The sequence below is a fragment of the Amblyomma americanum genome, chromosome 9 (assembly GCF_052857255.1).
Source record: "Amblyomma americanum isolate KBUSLIRL-KWMA chromosome 9, ASM5285725v1, whole genome shotgun sequence".
Lineage (NCBI taxonomy): Eukaryota > Metazoa > Arthropoda > Arachnida > Ixodida > Ixodidae > Amblyomma > Amblyomma americanum.
The window spans coordinates 74,360,868-74,379,093 of NC_135505.1; the positions used below are offsets into that span (position 1 = coordinate 74,360,868).

The 18,226-nt window shown below is 42.6% G+C and overlaps 1 protein-coding gene across 1 annotated transcript; it reads left to right on the forward strand.

The window, feature by feature from the left end:
* Nucleotides 1–207: 207 nt before the first annotated feature.
* LOC144105331 (cholinesterase-like) lies at nucleotides 208–15,548 on the forward strand. The gene is made up of 4 exons (XM_077638468.1): nucleotides 208–693; nucleotides 6,584–6,773; nucleotides 11,101–12,096; nucleotides 15,019–15,548. Exons 1-4 carry the CDS (start codon nucleotides 354–356, stop codon nucleotides 15,164–15,166), a joined length of 1,674 nt encoding a protein of 557 aa, XP_077494594.1. The 5' UTR covers nucleotides 208–353; the 3' UTR covers nucleotides 15,167–15,548.
* Nucleotides 15,549–18,226: the final 2,678 nt, after the last annotated feature.

The window sequence follows — 18,226 nt, forward strand, 5'->3', positions numbered from 1 at the left end:
TCGCAAGAAACATCAAGGACGTGAAAACAAGCACGCGAGTGTCTACAACAATCAGAACACGACAAACAAGTTTACAGCAAGTAGTCAAGACGAACGGCAGCGGCGCATCGAGTCGCCGCTCGTATTGAGGTCAGCCGTGCGGAAATCGGGGCGATTTGATCTGGCACTCTCTCCGCCTCCGCCCTCTCCCTCATCTGGCCCCTCTACAGGCACCGCGATGTGAGCCAACACTGCCCGCAGCTGCGGGACACCTTGCCGACAGCGTGATAACGATATTCTCACTCGGCAGTTGTTCCCCGCGACTCATCGCCGCATTGAGTGGCTTGCACAGCTGTGCCGCGGTATCCCGTAACATGATGGCGGGACGCATACTTAGCGTTGCCTGCCTGTTCTCCCTGGCATTCCTGGTAATTTCAGTGTCCAGCGCTAGTGTTCCGAACAACGAGGAGGCCCCGGTTATAAATGCTGCTGTCGGTAAACTGCGCGGTTCCAAGCGCGTAGTTGCAGACGACAAGACCGTGTATGCCTTTACGGGCGTACCGTATGCTAAGCCGCCGGTCGGACAGCTTCGATATCGGAAGCCCGAACCCGAGACGCCGTGGGGCGACAACGAGCGGGATGCGACCAAGACGCCACCGTCGTGCATGCAAGTCGCCGCATTCGCGCCCAGGAACCTTTTGTGGGTTCCTTTTGGTGAGTGTTGGGCTCCTTGTTTCTCATTTTGCATATCTTTTTTCACTTGGCCTTTTTATAAAATTCTATGTGTGATTTGCATGTCCTCGGAAAGTACAAGGATGGCATAGTAGAAAAAAGTATAAAAGATTTCTGTACAAGCTATTTCATTTCGACGCGTGCTATTACCAGCGTCTAAATTCTTTCAGCAAAGCAGGCGAGAAATTTGTATCAGAAGAAATGTGGACGGTACATATTAAAAAACATGTCCTCCGGAGAAAAGTCACAACTGTATTTACAAAATCAATACTTTGCGTAGTTATTTGTGCGCCTTATTTCCTCTCGTATTATAACGTCTTATCACAAAATATGCCACGCTACGCGTATTTCTAATAAGACAAAACGTGAACTGTAGCCACGAATTTCTGCGGCAAATTAAGGCGTCCATTTGTTGTTGCTTTCCATTTTCATTTGCTCAGTAAACGTAATTTGTTGTTTGGCGTACAAAATACAGTTTAGGTCAGTAATTTTTTTTATACTTACGAGTATATTTTTCAGATTTTTATTCACAGATTACATATTCATGAAAGTTTCTACTATTCCGAGACTAATTGCTCACCAGCGGAAATTTCAGCATTGCTTTATGAGGAGAATAGAAAGTTACAACGTTTTATGCCAGATTTACGGTTTAAAAATCGGCCGTGGTCTAGATGTTTTTTCTTCGGCTTTTGTGAAAGTTTTAAGACGGTTGTGAGTTTTCGTCTAAGCCGTATCACTTCTCTCAAGCAAACACTGATATCAAACTTTTTATTTATATCGAAATCATGTAAGTAGATCGGAAAGAAAGCGAACGGGTATCATATGAAAGCGCTGCGGCCCCTGCAAGAACGCTAATGAAGCGCAATTATAGCATAATTATTTTCTGACATTGCACGCCACTTAGAACAAACGTTATTTGAAAAAACGCAGGTATAGGTAAGGGTTAAAATGAAATATTGGACTGTTAAATGTAAAGAGTGATTTCTAAAATGCATCAGGTTAATGCTCTCTTGAGTGAAGTCCGCACTATTGAGAGTTCATCAAAAGCCATTGAATGGCTAAACCATGCCGCTCTATCGAAGAAAACAACGGTAGCTGCTAAATATACCGTGCTTTACTCCAAAAAAATAAACGCGGACCCCGGAAATGCCGCACCACTCTGTATGCCCCAAAGGCAGCTGCCGGCAAAACGATGGCGAAAAAAGTGGCTCTGGACGCTTACGTGCGGAGGATAATGACACGAAAGCTTATCGTAGCGAAGCGTAATTTTTTTCAGTATGTTCCTTAGTTTTACGGCAGGTGCAGGTCGATGCGGACTGTTGCGTCTTTTTTGTTATAGTATTTAAAATTGCAGTCCCTGCCACCTGCTCCAGCACCTACTGATGGATGAAAAACGGGAACGTTTGCGCCATGCGGTAAACCAATAGGAACGAATTCATTCTAAAACAAGCATTAACGCTGCTCTCTATTGAAGCCTAATCGTCAGCAGTATATTATAACGATGTTAAAATAACCATGTTCTACTTGCTTCTTTTTCCCACCCCAGTTATGTAACCCCCCTCACATAATACTCCAGTCGGAGCCCGTGAGGTATTTGAATAAATAAATAAATAAATTTTAACTGAAAAATTGCAAATGTCACTCTTTTTAAAAGTCGTTAGGCAACTCCGCTTTATGTTGGACACATTATTCGTTCCTAAGCCACCTCAAAGCTGGCAATAGTTCCTGCTACCTGAGAAAGCAGCGTCTGACAACGCCATTCTTTTGTACTGAAGGGCTTCCTTTAGTGCCTTACAATCGGGTGAGTAAATCTAGGGAGAAGGTCCTGCGAGCTGTAGGTTTCTGCTATAGATATGCATGAAACGTTTTCTGCAACGATAAAAAATACGCCACATATATGACCGAGCTCATTTTGTCATGCCACAAGAAACGAAAAGCCCAGGCAGGCGGAACCTTGGCATCCGCAAACAAGCTTACGCGATTAAAATGTGTTAATGGTTTGTAGCTTCTCAAGGCCTCTATATAACGCGGAAAGGGAACCGTCTCCACTCTTTCTGCCAAGCCAGATGCAAGCTCTGGAGAAGCGCGCATGGTATTCAAAATTAGGAGTAAATAAAATTAACTAGACGTAATTATTGATGTGCCCTGATCGTTGGCGACATATCAAGGCAGTGTGCATGACAAAAAGTACCTTTAAAAAGTAGAAGTTACAAAAAAAGGAGGCAAGTATATTGAACATTCCCCTCAATCATGATGGCGTTCACTGGCAGCATAATGTTGAAGAACCATTCTTTGTTTCAAATCATTCTCGCATTATAATTTGGGGCAGTTTGCTTTGACATCTCCTGCAAAATTTGAAACAAAACATGGACAACACAAAAAGAATCATCTCAAGGTCAAAAGTACCAAAACTTGTTTACAAAACGGCCCACTCTGTAAGGCAACGTGAAATTAGGTGCATAGCTTAAAGAGTGCCTAAAAAATAAATAGAGATGATGGAATCATTACGGTCCTAATGTAAGGAGCTATGCTATTGTCGGCACTCTTGTACATTCACGCTGGAGTGCTAATGATGCGGAGTGTACTAAGATCATCTACTCTAACCGACAGGAAATGCAAGTCGATCCTTATCTTACTGAACAATATATGTCCTAGAAAATCATTGAGGCATAATAAGCGGACTCATCCATTGTTTTCGCTTCTCATGTTGCTGACTTTAAATTAAAGTATAAGCCCTGTATACAAATTGCTTGCAAACAATAACTGTGTTATTTTTGAATAGCGAAGCGCTGACTATCACGTCGGCTGGTCATTGATCTTTTACAAAGAAAATTATTGATTTTTCGGTATAATGTCGGGAAGAACGCTAATTGAAAGCTGCTCTTTCTAAAAAAAAGAAAGAATGCTATTCTAATAATGAAAGGAAATATTGCAAAAAATGTTTCCTCTGCTATGAACGCCTCCTGGGCCGTTTTCTGTGTAGATTGATCGCCTTTTCCATTTCGTCATCTGCTAGTAGTCAGTAATGTTCAGTGCAGTAACCGCGGCGTCCATGCGTCTGTTGGAATCGACTCCACCATACGCTGCTTGGCGACCAGACCGCATCATTCGTTCTGGGCTGATCGGAGCCATTGGCAGCCAATGACGATCAGTTTTTCTTTATTTTAGTTTTATTTTGTTCATGCCCTTTGTTATTTTCTTTTCACTCGTCGCGTTTTTATTTTTGTTTTTAATTCTTAATATATTAACTTAAATTATGTTTTACCTTTATTAGATTTTTGATAGGATCCAACAAGCCGTACATGTGGGGAGCCTGTACACTCTGATTCCTGCGATTGGCCACTTGGTCCTTTTTCTTTTTTCTTTTCATGCGATGTTTATTGCCTCATGGCATAAAGGTTATGAAATGAGAGATGAGGAGGATGCTTAAATAAATCAAAAGAGTTGGGCTGATCTAATGAAATTAACTAGTGAACGATAATATGCACCCTGTGTCCAGGCAATATAGGAATCCGGATTGTCCGGTGAAAGACCCACCGCTGCCAGGTGCCGAATTCTCGTAATCTTTAGCGCCGAGCAAACACACAACAGGTGGGAGATATCCGCCTGACAGTCTCGGATCTTGCAGACTGGGCACCCGGGGCGGGGATATAAATCTTTGAAATGCGGCCACTTTCGTGTCACAGCTAAAGTTATGGCAACTCCGACCCGTATCCTACGAAGCACAACGGGGGATGGTCCTTCTTCGAAGTCACACATTACGGCCGCGTCTTCGAACAAGATTGACCAATGCTACTGGAGCAGCAGAACTCTGCACTATAGAGCGCCTGAATACGTGTGCCAAACAGCCTTAACAAGATTGCAAGTTCTCTCTGTAGGTACAAAACTTATCTGCACTCGTGCCAATGTCAAAAAAGACCGGTGTTTGGCCCGCATGAACACAGCCCTTAAATACGCCAAAATAAAGTAAGAACCTCTGCCAAAGCCATTCAATCGTTTAACAACGATCTCATTCCCAGCAATTTATATAAAAAAAAACATCTTTTAAATGGAAAGATTTTGCAAACGCAGCTTTTTCATATATTGTAACGCTACCCTATAAAAATCATTAAATGCGCAGATCTCTCAACGACAGGCTTTGTATTTATTTCATATTAACGTTTTTGCGACCGTCAAAAGCTTTCCCATCAATTTTCGCTGGCAGTCATAACGCCTGCAAGCAGGCGATGGACAATTTTTAAATGAAAGATTTTGCTACATATCGAAAGAATGGATGAAAATCTTCAAACTTTCCTCAACAGTGCATTACAGATTTCCTATATTTAAATCTTTGTCGAAAAATGTTGGACATGGAATTAGAACGTTCGCTGACCAACCAACCACTGTGTAGCAAACGAAGGTCTGATGACTGGCGATAGCATGGCCATCAACCTTAGAATGACGTAAACAGACAAGAGTGAGAAACATATATGTCACATCCAAACAATGATTAAGATATGCGTTCACGGTTATTCTTAACGATGCGTTCCTGGTCCGCAACGGTAAGTGAGAGAACGCCTAAGGCGCAGTGCTGGCTTCATGGAGTCGTCCTTCGAGTACTGAGTGCACGCTCTCGGGATCGAATCCCGCCCACGAGGACCGCGTTTCGCTTGAGACAGAATGCAGAAACGGCCACATGATGCGTGCTGTCAGCGAACATTAGAGAACCCCAGTGTTTCAGGACCAGATATCCATTGCATTGGCAGCGTGTTATCTCTTCCGCCGATGCATTTTAGGGAAACGGAGCCGCGTCAAGCTGCTATATTGTGGTTTTTCCCTTGTCCTCAGCCATGTAATGCGCATTCCTGAAACGCACCTGACTTGACTTGAGGCTCAGCGTCGACTTGTCTTGAAATTCCGGATTGGTCAACAGGCTATACGTGGGTCCACGGAATTGAAAACTTCTTAAATCACTAGATAAATTGTGATTGTAATGTCGCAACATTACTCAGATGTCATAATGAATTGTGAGATTATAAGGTAAATAACTAGGGCTTAAGGAAAATTGCGGTCATTGCATTGGAGACGAGCCGAAAGGAGGCCCTCTGTGCCCTTACCGCCAGAGTCTGCGTCCGCGAAGTGGTATGCAAAGACAGCTGAAGGATCTCAAAACACTATATCGTCATTCCCTTAAGACAAAACCAAAGTGTCCGCCGAATTTTTGTGTCAGTAGAGCTGCGAAGAGAACACTTTGCATGACTACGAGAAAAGCAACGTAACGAAGCGACGCGAAACAATGCAGCACAAAGGCTGTACTGCAGAATACCAGCAAATGTGTGGTTAAAAACAACGCCACCAGCAGTGCCCACTTAGCTGTGAATGGACTGTGTTGAATAGCTATTCTGTTTTCTATCAGTATGGACTAGCTGCACCTTTTTTAGCAAATTAGTGATATTTCCTTCCTACCAGTCAATATCCGATTTTCGCTGATATGACTGTACTGACAATTATGGTTTGCGAGAAGTAACAACTCTCCTTGTTCATTTTTGAGGCATGAGACATTAATATATCCCACATACATAAAGATCATCAATTGAAATCAAAATGACTATAAATTAAATGAAATTCCGTGGAAGCCATTTCTGCCAATAGTTTTGTAGAAAACGTGGCAAAAATTTATACCACATAACAAAGAAATAAATCACGCGTAAAGATTTGTTTGAGATTTTAGTAGTTTTAAGCAAACTAAAATACGATTCATAGGTGCGCTGCTGTCCATTTGGCAGCACATGGTACACAAGTGGTATTTCGAGTAGTACACGCGTGTACCAAAGTCCATTTAAGTGCTATCGTAAAGCCCGTAATAACATCGCGTGCCGTCTTCTCTTCACAGGTCTGCCAACCAGTGAAGACTGCCTCTACCTGAACGTATGGACCCCAACGCTCAATGCGTCTGCAGCGCTTCCTGTCATGGCGTGGCTTCATGGAGGGGGATTTCAAGTGGGTTCGGCAGCAATGCCTGTCGATGACGGAGGCAACTTGGCTGCTTTAGGAAACGTCGTTGTGGTCACAATTGCCTATAGGTAAACGTTTTCAAACAGTAACCTACATGTCTTCCAATTTGGAACTAAGTATACTTGTGCGGCGGTTGTAAACGCATACGACGTAGTTATAAATATAAACGCTCCTTGTTATTACAGGCATATATTGTGTTATAGCTGTGAAGGCATAGTATTCACGTAATTGGTTGGTGAACAGCACAAAAATCGCCGACAAGAGTAGACAGCCCAAGGCGCGCACTAACTCACAGCTGAACCGCTGTTGAGAAGATGGCATCGAAAGGTTCATTTGTGAGTCAACACTCGTTTTGCATTGTCTATCTTTGTGTGTGTTTCCGCAGTGTTCACACTCCTTGCATGTGAACCAAGCAACCAGCCCAGCTTTGCAATTCTTACTAGGCCGTTGTTTACATAACGCGATATGTAGCTATGCTTCGGTATGGATCCGTAAATTCACAGAGTCGAACAAGCCTATTTCTAGCACACCGTATGGATGTTTTGTTCCTACCGCTTTTTAACGAAATAAAATTGCGTTCCCAAAGTAGACAAACCACCTCAATAAGAGGGCGGCAGATACTATAGCCGCTGACAAATATTTCACGGTATGTTTACTTGAACACGATTCTGAATAATGAAAACCGGCCTGTAAGAATACCAGGAAAATGCTTTCATGTTTGTACGCTGGCGAGCGAAACGTAGCTTAAATCTAGATTTATGCAAATTAAATATGCGTCACTGAACACGCGCAGATAATTAAGACTTGGTAACATGAAATATGTTTCCTGCGAGCAGCAAGGTATGCACATGAGACCCATTTTGGTGCTCCGGTCATAAGCATTAGGGAGCAGTTTCATACGAGCACTGATTTGCATTCTCGTATTCTCCATTCCTGCGTATCCGTGAATATATCGTATCCATAAACATGTACTGATTTATATTGGCAGGACGTGAAGATGTTATGTTTTTGATGGCGAGTGGGCTTCAAACAGCAAAATTATAGGCTACAGCGGTATTATTAATTTGTGTTTACAAGTTTGGTCCACTTCCGCATTTATAACGGAACGCGCAAAATATATAAAACAAGGCTGCGCTTCCACTGACTCCCCGTACACTTTTGTCGATGATTGAAAATTTGCTATCTCTCTGTCCAAAACTTACTCCAGTAGATTATAAAAACAATGTGACAGCTAAGTCACACCACACGCCGCGCCCGGCCTCGCCACGAAAATTGCTTTCCCTGTCAAGTCTACTTGCAGTGCACAGTTCCCCCCCCCCCCCCCACGTCTCGCCCCCCCTCCCATGTCCTGCTTTTTTAAAAGTTGAGGCCGCTATTGGCAAAATTGTTCTGGTGTAGGAGTTAAAAGCTACAGTTTAAGGAGCCGATATACTGCTACTCAGAGGTCAAAATCGCTTACCCTGAAAAAAAAAAATCTCCTTAAGGTATCGCTGTTCAAATGAGCGATATAATCTCAAATTTAAGAAAAAAGTATAATACGTAGCTGTTTCTCACCATGCACAGCATTAGCTAATGATTCGATTCCAAGGTTTATTCAGATGCCACTACTAAACAGGACACTCCTTCAAATATGTATGTCCCCTCTTGGGCTGTGTGATATGATAGTGCCTTCATATTTAGGTGAACATCAGAATTTTTATTACACTGTGCAGAAGTGCTACGTTCAATCAGTGAAGTAAAACTTCGTTTTTTTTTACACCTATCCCCTGTACTCATCTAAAGCGCCCGAGCTCTGAAAGCTCGGCTGCTTTATTCAAATATTCAAATGTCTTGAGGGACTGCTCAGCAACCTAGGATAGCAGAAATTATGGGAGACGTGCTAAAAGAAAAGACAACCGTAGATTATTAAACAAACGCAAGTTGGTGGCATCTAGAATAAACCCAACAGGGCGACATCGCAAGAAAAGGTAGGACGCTCAGAATACAGACGTGAGGCTGAATCATCTATCGCGAAGAGAGAGAGAACGCCAAGGAAAATGATGTACGGGAAATGACGTTAACGCTTTACTAGTAAGTAGAGAACGGTGCTGGAACATCGAAGGAAGATCTCACTATTTTAAGAAATTTAAAGTGACGTTGGCATTCTGCGAGTTGGTAAACAAAAATTAAGCGGACACGTTGTTGACCTAAAATGCAAGGAGGCGAAAGCGCTTAGCGCGGAATTGCAGCTTGTATCACCGATGTGTGGTTAAGATGTTAATTAAATACACAATCGTTTGTGAATCTTCGGGAGGCATCCGTCTGACTGGACGCCTTTCCGCAAACACTCTTCACCGCCCTAGACAAGGAGAAGTAGATGCTCATTGGCAGGAAGCAGCGCAGGCGCTAGCACACTTGGCTACGGAACGGAAAGATGGTGGTTCGAATCCAATCGTGCTCAAAGATTTTTTCTTATCGAGTTGAGGAGCCTAACGGCTGAACGGACGGTATGACGTCACTTCCGTTGTCGTGACGGTCGGTTGGCCATGTAACGGATGCCGAGGTTGTTGACTGCGAGTATGAGCCATTAAAGGCGTTCGCCTTAAAACTCGGGCGTTAACCTCCCTTGCAATTTGCCTGTCATCCTGTTCTCATGAACGTGCGCAGCTAGCTGACGTCTGTTCACGTCGTGCATTTGGGGTAGAGAGGGCGTAATACAAAGACAATTGTCATTACTTTGCTCCAAATCAATCAGAGGAACCAGAGAGTTGGCATTCATTATAAAATGTCAGCTGTTAATCGCACAAGCCCAGATATCTAGGCGTCATTGTCTACTTAAACGATGTAAGATAGATAAGAGGAAAGAGAGAGGGCAGGTGCGGCCGAGGGCAGAAAAAGTAGGTGCAAAGAAATGCAAAATGAAAGCGCAGTGTTGAGATAGGCAGCCGCGGATCATTGTTCATGCGCGCTGTGCCGCCGAGTGGTCTTTTCAATGGAGCCTCAGAAATCTTCGCTTTTTCAAGCCGGCAGTCTTGCGCGTCTGCCCAGCACTGGAGGGTCTGCTTTAAAGGTGGACAACACTTCCGCGCTTTTCGAGGATGGATTTGGAATTTTTTCCTCGCAATCGTCGTCGATACCTAACCTCTAAAGGTGCACTCCGCCTTACGAAGCTCGCCAGAGAACAGATGACGTGAAATATAAGCAAAAAAAAAAAACGGCAACTGCGCTGACACTTTACTCCAATTCTTAAACCTTCATGAATACTTCGATTGTGGGGAACGTGCTGTCAGCTCCACTGGCATCCCCAGTCGTTGAACTTCACTCTCGCAAGCCTTGTGCACGTAATGCGCATATATGCACACAATCGAAACGAACGCCAACGGTAAATATGCCGGCCCTCTGAAGCCAGGACTTCGACAGATTTAATCAAAGTTAAATGTTTACATCGCATGCTAACGCAGTTTACTTGAGGTAGATTGCTTTATTCCATGCACACTGTATACTGCGCTTTATCTTCTTTTTATATCATTCTCTTTTTCAAATTACGATAAAATTCAAGAACCTGTCCATGCAGATCAGGCAATGCGGTATATCGGCTGAAAAAGGTCTGGACAAGGACAATCCTCAACATATAATATTTGCAAGCCTTTAAGCAACCGGCATGTCCACACATTTTATGACTTTTTTTCCACAAGAACGAAACCTAGCTAAAAAAACAGTGGTCAAGATTTCTCAGAGAGCTGCCAACAACCTAGCAGATTCAAAAACTTTCTTTTTGTGCACCGTACCTGCAAGCATACTAAATATAGGCTGTCTGAAACTTGAACGAACATTAAAAATATTTTAAGACAACAGCATTTAAATACATTTTTTGTTTCTTTCAAACGCCTGCTTTCTAAAGCGAATGCCTCCTCTAGAACAAAGCCTTGCTAAAAAACAGGGTACTTGACCTCAAATATCCTTTAATTTAAGCCTTCGTATTCTTCACTGCTCAATCAAATAATCAAGTTGTGTTGATGCACTTGTCTCACGATCATCTTTTTTTTTTTTTTTTGCTGCTGTGATTGGCAAAGTACATGCTGAATGCACTTCTTCGGTCTCAAATGATATACATCTGAGAGTTTTAACCTTTGCAAATAAGGTGCGCGCAAAACCCGGACTTCAACTCTTTTACCCAGCCCGAGCACACTTGAAGTAAGCATTGGTAAAGGACTCGTGAGTTGCAAGTTTTTCTGAGCTCATGCTGTCTGCCTCTCGCAACACAGCTGTCTTGCACACTCTGGATAAAGATCGCAACTTTCATTCTTTACCCAAACAAGCATTCACAAATTCTTTCTGGCACTTTACAAGCTAAGCCTATGTTCACTACAGCGTTTGTTTGATGCCATCTCACTTACAATTATTGCCACCTTACAGGCTGCAGTCGTTCGGCTTCCTCTACGATGGCACAGATGCTGCCCCCGGAAACCAAGGCCTCCACGACCAAGCGCTGGCCCTTAGGTGGATTCAGGACAACATAAACGCTTTCGGCGGGAACCCGGAGGAAGTTACTTTGTTTGGCTGGAGTGCCGGCGGCATTTCCACCGGCTTTCACCTCCTTTCACCAGGAAGCAAGGCTCTCTTCAAGCGAGCCATTATCCAGAGCGCCGGTGTCACAAAGAAGGGACGTGCGAAAGACAAGTTTGAGATGTTGAAATACTCCCGCAGTTTCGCTCGCAGATTTGGATGCTACAACGACAGTTCCGACGCGAACATCGTCCCTTGCCTTCAAAATATCAACGAAACACTCCTTTCCATCGTCGAGCAGACATTTGTTTACCTTGAATATGGTAAGTTTGAGCCAATCTTCGGAGATTCGTTTTTGCCTATAGAGCCTCGCTCTGCTGAGTTCTCCGGAGACAAGGACGTCATGATTGGACAGACCGCGAACGAGGGAACGAATGCTATTTACACCAGGACTAGAGAGTCCTTCTCTGAGATTCTAGCACCAAGAAAAATAAACAAGGCCGAAATGTTGCACTATCTAGGCAGGCTGTACGCAAACCTGACGCTTCCACAACTTATGAAGTTGCATGAATTGTATATGTCTGAGATTGGAGATTTCGACTACGACGCCCTGAGGCAAGCCCTCGCCGAAACCAAGGGAGACTCTCACGTGACATGCGGCAGCGTGAACGCCGCGTGCAAGTTGGCGAATGCTACAGCCATGGCGGAGTCTGGAAAGAAAGTCCACTTCTATGAAATGAATTACGTGTCGCCCTGCACCAAAAGACAGGCTTGGTTCGGCATGACGCACGGTGACGATATACCGCTCGTCTTTGGCAGAGCTTTCGACAAGGAAGGCGGCTGCGCTGCGGACTCTTCCTATAGCAGGAAGATCATGGACATATGGAGCAGCTTTGCCAAGGGAAGGTGTGTATGAAATTTAACTCCTAAATCTTATTTATGAAGAAGGATGGAGAGCTAGGCAAGTTGGCATCGGTTCATATTGAAAAGTAGAGCGCTTGTCGGCATGCTCTTCCTGTTTCGATGTGCGGCTGTGTTTGCGCAGTACTTTGCAACATGAACCTTATTTATGAGTTTAAAGAACTTCCATGTAGGTGAAAATAGCGCGCGTTTCATTGACTACTACCGTTAGTAAAATATGTGAGATGGTGTTTCTAAATGCCAGTGAATCCAATTCTTCATAAACGCAGGGAAAAAAGGAATGTCTGAAAAACGTTTTTCTTCGGGACGCTGAGCCCCCTTGAATGCCCTGAATTTCGGTGCCACAGTACTGCGACAGAAGGCAAATAATGAGACAGGACGGTGGAAGCCATTATTTTTTCGCATTCTCTCGAATGTGTATTAGTTTTGCAAAAACTTGAATGCATAACTGAAATTTTGTTCTCAAGGGCCCCATTTTACAGCCTTGTTTTATTTCCTTATCAATTCCTCGTGATGGCAATCGTGGTGGCAGCAAATAGGAGGTGGAAAAGCAAACAACGATTCGCAGTAACGGCAGGTCTAACGCGGTACGTCCGCTAGCCACTCTACCGCAACCAAATTCAGTATCGCTGCATTAAAGAGGCAATTTGTTCGGCAATTTGTAACACAAGCACCACAGAGGTAAAACAGGGAAAGCTCGTCGGGTATGTGAAACGAGTGATCGTGCTGAGAACCGGTGTGTCTGTGGCGGCATCAGTCCACCAGTCAGGCATTTGTGTGGGCCGCGTTTCTGCTTGTAGTATAATCAGTGCGTCTCTGCTGCAATTCAATCCAGTGCAATCCAGTGCCTAAGTCACGAGAAACCGCCAGCAGTGACATGGAGCCGAACGGATGAAAAGAGATAAAAAAACGGCGTTTTTAGACCTCCACATCAAGCTCCGTGCAATGCTAACGAAAACGCTGTCTAATGTAAGAATGCAGAGGGAGTATTACGTAATTATGATGGGAATAACGGTAGAAACTAGACGAGACGAAGCAAACCCGACGCTAGGGTCTACCGTATTCACCCTTATTGTATAATTGGCGAAGCTTTTGCTATTCTAAAGCGCTTTTTCGGCATGAAAGTAATAAACCTTAACTTAATAACTTCGGCAGGCATCGCTTTTAATACAAAATTGCAATAGGGATGTTCGCTAAACGACGGAGATTAATTAGTTTATCACACCAGCATATACACACATTTAACTTGTAGTTTAGTACATCCAAGCCGCCATGGTGGCTGAGTGGTTACGGCGCTTGGCTGCTGACCCAAAAGACGCGGGTTCGATCCCGGCCGCGGAGGTCGAATTTCGATGGAGGCGATATTCTAGAGGCCCATCTACTGTGCGATGTCACTGCACTTTAAAGAACCCCAGGTGGTCGAAATTCCCGGAGCCCTTCACTACGGCGTCTCTCGTAGCCTGAGTCGCTTTGGGACGTTAAACCCCTATAAACTAAACTAGTTTAGTACATCCGCCGGTATACAGGTGATAGCTAATATTAATAACAACAAGAACTTTTTCTGAGTAAAAACACCGCTCGCAGAGAACCTATAAGCGGTAAATTATGCGAAATGGTGAACATAATAACATAATTCGGCACAACGTCATTGAACTTACAAATCAGTTCAAGTCAAAACTTTCAAACGCGTATGATGTTTGGCTGACTGTGCCAGACTGCACATCATTGTGATGTGCAGAAATTATTTTTATCCTTCTGTCTTTGAGGCAAGCTGTCGGTCTCCGATAGTTGGAACCTTTGCGTTTCCCTTATTGGTACCTGCTAGCAGTGGTACAACAAGGGTCAGTTGGTTCTTCGAATTTGTTTTTCGTGCACAGGACCAATCTCGTCTACATGTGTTATTTTTATTTGTTTATTATTTGTTCTAGCCATTCGTAGCAGAGAATACCTGAATGACGCTTCAAATTCGTGTTTTGCAGGTGCTTTAGGATACAATTTGTTAAAACCAGTTTTATATGACACCTCCAAAATGCTTACCATCAACGGAATTTTAATGATAAAAGAAGTCACTTATCAGTTTAGGTTTTCTGTACATGTCATAAATATTATAAAAACTTATTTTCCTCTAAACGTTGCCTATATATTTATATACACGGTGTTTTCCGCAGTTTAATTCTTGTTACGAGAGTTACGTTTATATCAATCTACAGAGCATTAACTGTCTTGTAGTTATTATACAGCTCGGTATTGCTCACTGCCAAGATAGTGCAATCATAGCGTGGTGATAATAAACTCTATTAGTTACCTCTATTCACATGGTAAACTTGGCAGCCTTTGAAAGTGCACAAAGAAAGTTCCTCGATTCTGAACGACCTAATATAATTTCTTATATTTCTTTTTCTCTACACTTGTGTGAACTGTCCGCCTTATTTAAGTGCTCTCTAGAATAAGCATAAGCGTGGCGCTCCATTTTTAAGTTTCGTATAGTTGCCTATCCTTGCATTCTATAAACTTATTTGTTTCCGTTTTCTTTCTTTGCAAGCACCTTCTGTCACTTAGTTTGCTTTTAAAAGAGGACATGGAAACATGGATAATAAAGGAGATAAAAACAAAAAGCCTGTCATTGCACGAAAGCTTACAAAATATTTTTGAGGTCGTCAGTACCTGTTGGCTGATGAGAGATCGCTTGTGCCACCTCCTCAGGTATCTTAGATTTATAGGTTAGAAATTCGGCATTTACGTCCCACTATAGTAAATATCTCGGGCGCCGCAAGTTCGTGGTGTTAATAATTAGTGGCGTCGCTGTGATGGTAATTTATGATGGCTTTGCGAATAAGAGTGACTCGCCGGAAGCCTGATTAGTGCACTTATGGTATCATTGGTATTTTTTGCCTGTTTGCTTCGCAGGACTCCAACCGCACCCGAAGGAAACGAGTGGCCGAAGTTCACGTCGGATTCTCAGTCGATCCTTAAGCTGACAGCCACTGGCTCTGAGGTGTCCAGATTCAATCGCAATGAACGTTGCAAAGCGCTGAAGGAGCTTAATCTCTACTGAAGAAAAAATGAACAGAGTAAATGAAACAAATACGTATGTTAAAAAGAATAACTTTTTGAAATACTGGCCGCCCAATTCTCTGTTACCGGTCAGCATTGCTATAAACGCGAAAAGTTTGCTAATATGATCAAATGTGTGCCGTATTTTAGTTAGCTAGTTAAAATGTATTTTTAGGGTGCTCTGGCTCCACGCCTGTTGAATTAAATTATGAAATACAAAAGTTGTTTCCGGCACAATTTTGCTTGAACCGTAACTGCCTCATTTCGGTCTGCAATAGAGAACTATGTATGTGTATATCCCTCAATGCATTTTTGCGGCTACTGCTGCAAAGCAGCCATGGCATGATTTTGTATGCGTTGAATAAAATAAAAAGGATAAACAATATCGCTCAACATATTTTGCACAACCAATGCGTTTTCAAAACGACTACCACAATTTATACTAAAAGTATAATTTATACTAAAAGCCATCGTCAAGACGTTTAAAGCCTCCGAACATTGGCACAGCTTTTTTTTTTTTGCGGACATGTTAGCGCCCCATTTCTGACAGACTGTTCCCTCCGCAGCCGGTTGGAAGGCGTGGAGGTTGCGATTTTCTCATATTTTTTTTTTCGAGCAATCTTTCTACTAAGCATGGCGTAGCGAACGTTGCGCGCTGTGAGATCTGTCTGCGTGGTAGCACTGTGCAATCTTCATTGGTGTCCAAGTGCAGCAATTGCGCTGAAAAAAGCTGAACAGTTTTACAACATACCCCGACTGAAAGTTTTCATATGTCGAGTTGCATAATTCACATATATTTTCATAAGAAATATTATGGAGTCTCTATGGACTGTATGGAAGCACGTAAAAAATTTGCCGACTCCATATGACATGCACACGAACTCACATAGAAATTATGTAGAATGTCTGTGGACTCCGTAGAGACAAGATATAAACTTGCTTATATTTTTCCACATCATATGGACTCCATATTCTCATAATTCAATACGAGCGGCTCAAATGAAATGTTTCAGTTTGGAACAAAAGCGTAGTGGCTACCACAAAAAGCTCTGAATGCACAATATGGCAGACATAATTTTATTTTATTCCGTCCAACTACAGCATTGTTGGCTAGGTAACGTGCATTAATAATTAAGCGTCCTTGACTCCTTATCAATAAAACGGGAAATTTTAGGGTGTTTGTGTAAAATAATGTAGCTCACCGCAGTGTTGTTATTATTGCTCTTGTTTTAATAGATTAAAAAAACACTGTATATTGCTTATGAAAAAAATTTCTTGCAAAATTTGCGACGCACAAAACTTCACAACAGTAAAAATATTTTCCATCTGAAAAATGGAGTAAAATATCTAGAATATATGTCTTATGCGGTATCATGTTGTAAAGGGACATCCAAAGTTCGATAACTCTTCATGCTTAACTTTGCGATCAGTAAAAAAATGTGCACGCGAAGGGAACTTCGTAACTCTCCTCAGTATTAAATAAAAAGCGTAGTGCTCAGAATGAGGACGAAGAAATATATACTATGTTTCGCAATCACCGTGTCTCTTTCGTATTTCTTCGTCCCTGACCTGAGTGCTACTATTTTTATTTAGTAATGAACCCCCAACTAGTCCACGTTTCTGCCTTGACAGCCTTGATTTCTACTTAGCACATTGCCAGCGTTGTACCGGACCCATCTGGCCGAAAACTCGATTTGTTTCACTCCTGATACCCAGGATCGTTCAAAACATGTCATGTGCCCTATAGGAGAGGCTGGAAAAGTTGCGTAATAAATTCACAGACGAGCAGCTGCCGCTAGCACGGATGGGAAGAAAAAAATCTCTGTGCGACCTGAAATCAGACGAATGGGCGCCATCTTTTTCACAAACAAGTCGCTTGCACGTACGAAGTCAAGTGTCAATGCTGTCGAATCGGGAAAACATCTCTGTTGCTGAGTATGGCCGGTGCCAAACCAGGGCGCACATCTAGACGTCATGCGCCATTTGATCGTTACGCTTTGATCGTTCCGCTTTGTCTCGCGGATCACCATATCCGTCCTGGTGCGAATTTAATGTGCCTTGTGCAGGGCGGAACGCGCTGCCAACAGTGAGAGTTTAGGCTAAAATGCTACTAGAACTCATTTGTTATCTTGTGCTTCTGCCCTTTCGATCATAATAACCAGGGTGTCGAAGGCCCGATGCTTTTCTTTATATGCCATACGGGTGAGTGCAACGAAGGGCTGGAGTTCGCCTTCATAGGACTGGACGAGCCAGCCTCAAGGCAATAGAAACAGCGCGGCTGAGTGAAGTGTCACTGCTTTTAGTCGCATTTTCTCTTTAGAACAGCGTATATTAAATTGGAATTTTTGACTGTGCCAGCATGCAGCGCGGGATTTTTAGCGCATTTTAGTCAACACACTTTCCGAGAGCGCTTGCTTTGTGACACTGAAGCCGATTAGTGTAGCCGATTCGTGAATTTCGCCTATGAAAGCTATTAAAAAAGCCTCAAGATTTTGGTTGTCTAGCTTTAGCGCCCGCTCGCTCCTATGTCACACATATGTATCTTTTCAAGCTACAAATATTAACGAGGAATAAGCTGTGAGAGGTTAAAAAGAGCAACTTATTCCTGATGGGAATGAGTTTCTTCGAATACTCATTTGCAACAGCTATCAGCTGTTCTCGAGTAGCTCTCACTACTACCACAGTAGATAGATAGATAGATAGATAGATAGATAGATAGATAGATAGATAGATAGATAGATAGATAGATAGATAGATAGATAGATAGATAGATAGATAGATAGATAGATAGATAGATAGATAGATAGATAGATAGATAGATAGATAGATAGATAGATAGATAGATAGATAGATAGATAGATAGATAGATAGATAGATAGATAGATAGATAGATAGATAGATAGATAGATAGATAGATAGATAGATAGATAGATAGATAGATAGATAGATAGATAGATAGATAGATAGATAGATAGATAGATAGATAGATAGATAGATAGATAGATAGATAGATAGATAGATAGATAGATAGATAGATAGATAGATAGATAGATAGATAGAT

What these genes read in the sequence shown, in the direction of transcription:
- LOC144105331 (XM_077638468.1), top strand. Translation starts at nt 354, where the DNA reads ATGATGGCGGGACGCATACTTAGCGTTGCCTGCCTGTTCTCCCTGGCA. An exon ending in GTGGTCACAATTGCCTATAG is followed by an intron (nt 6,774 to 11,100) that starts GTAAACGTTTTC and finishes GCCACCTTACAG; the next exon opens with GCTGCAGTCGTTCGGCTTCC. An exon ending in AGCAGCTTTGCCAAGGGAAG is followed by an intron (nt 12,097 to 15,018) that starts GTGTGTATGAAA and finishes TTTGCTTCGCAG; the next exon opens with GACTCCAACCGCACCCGAAG.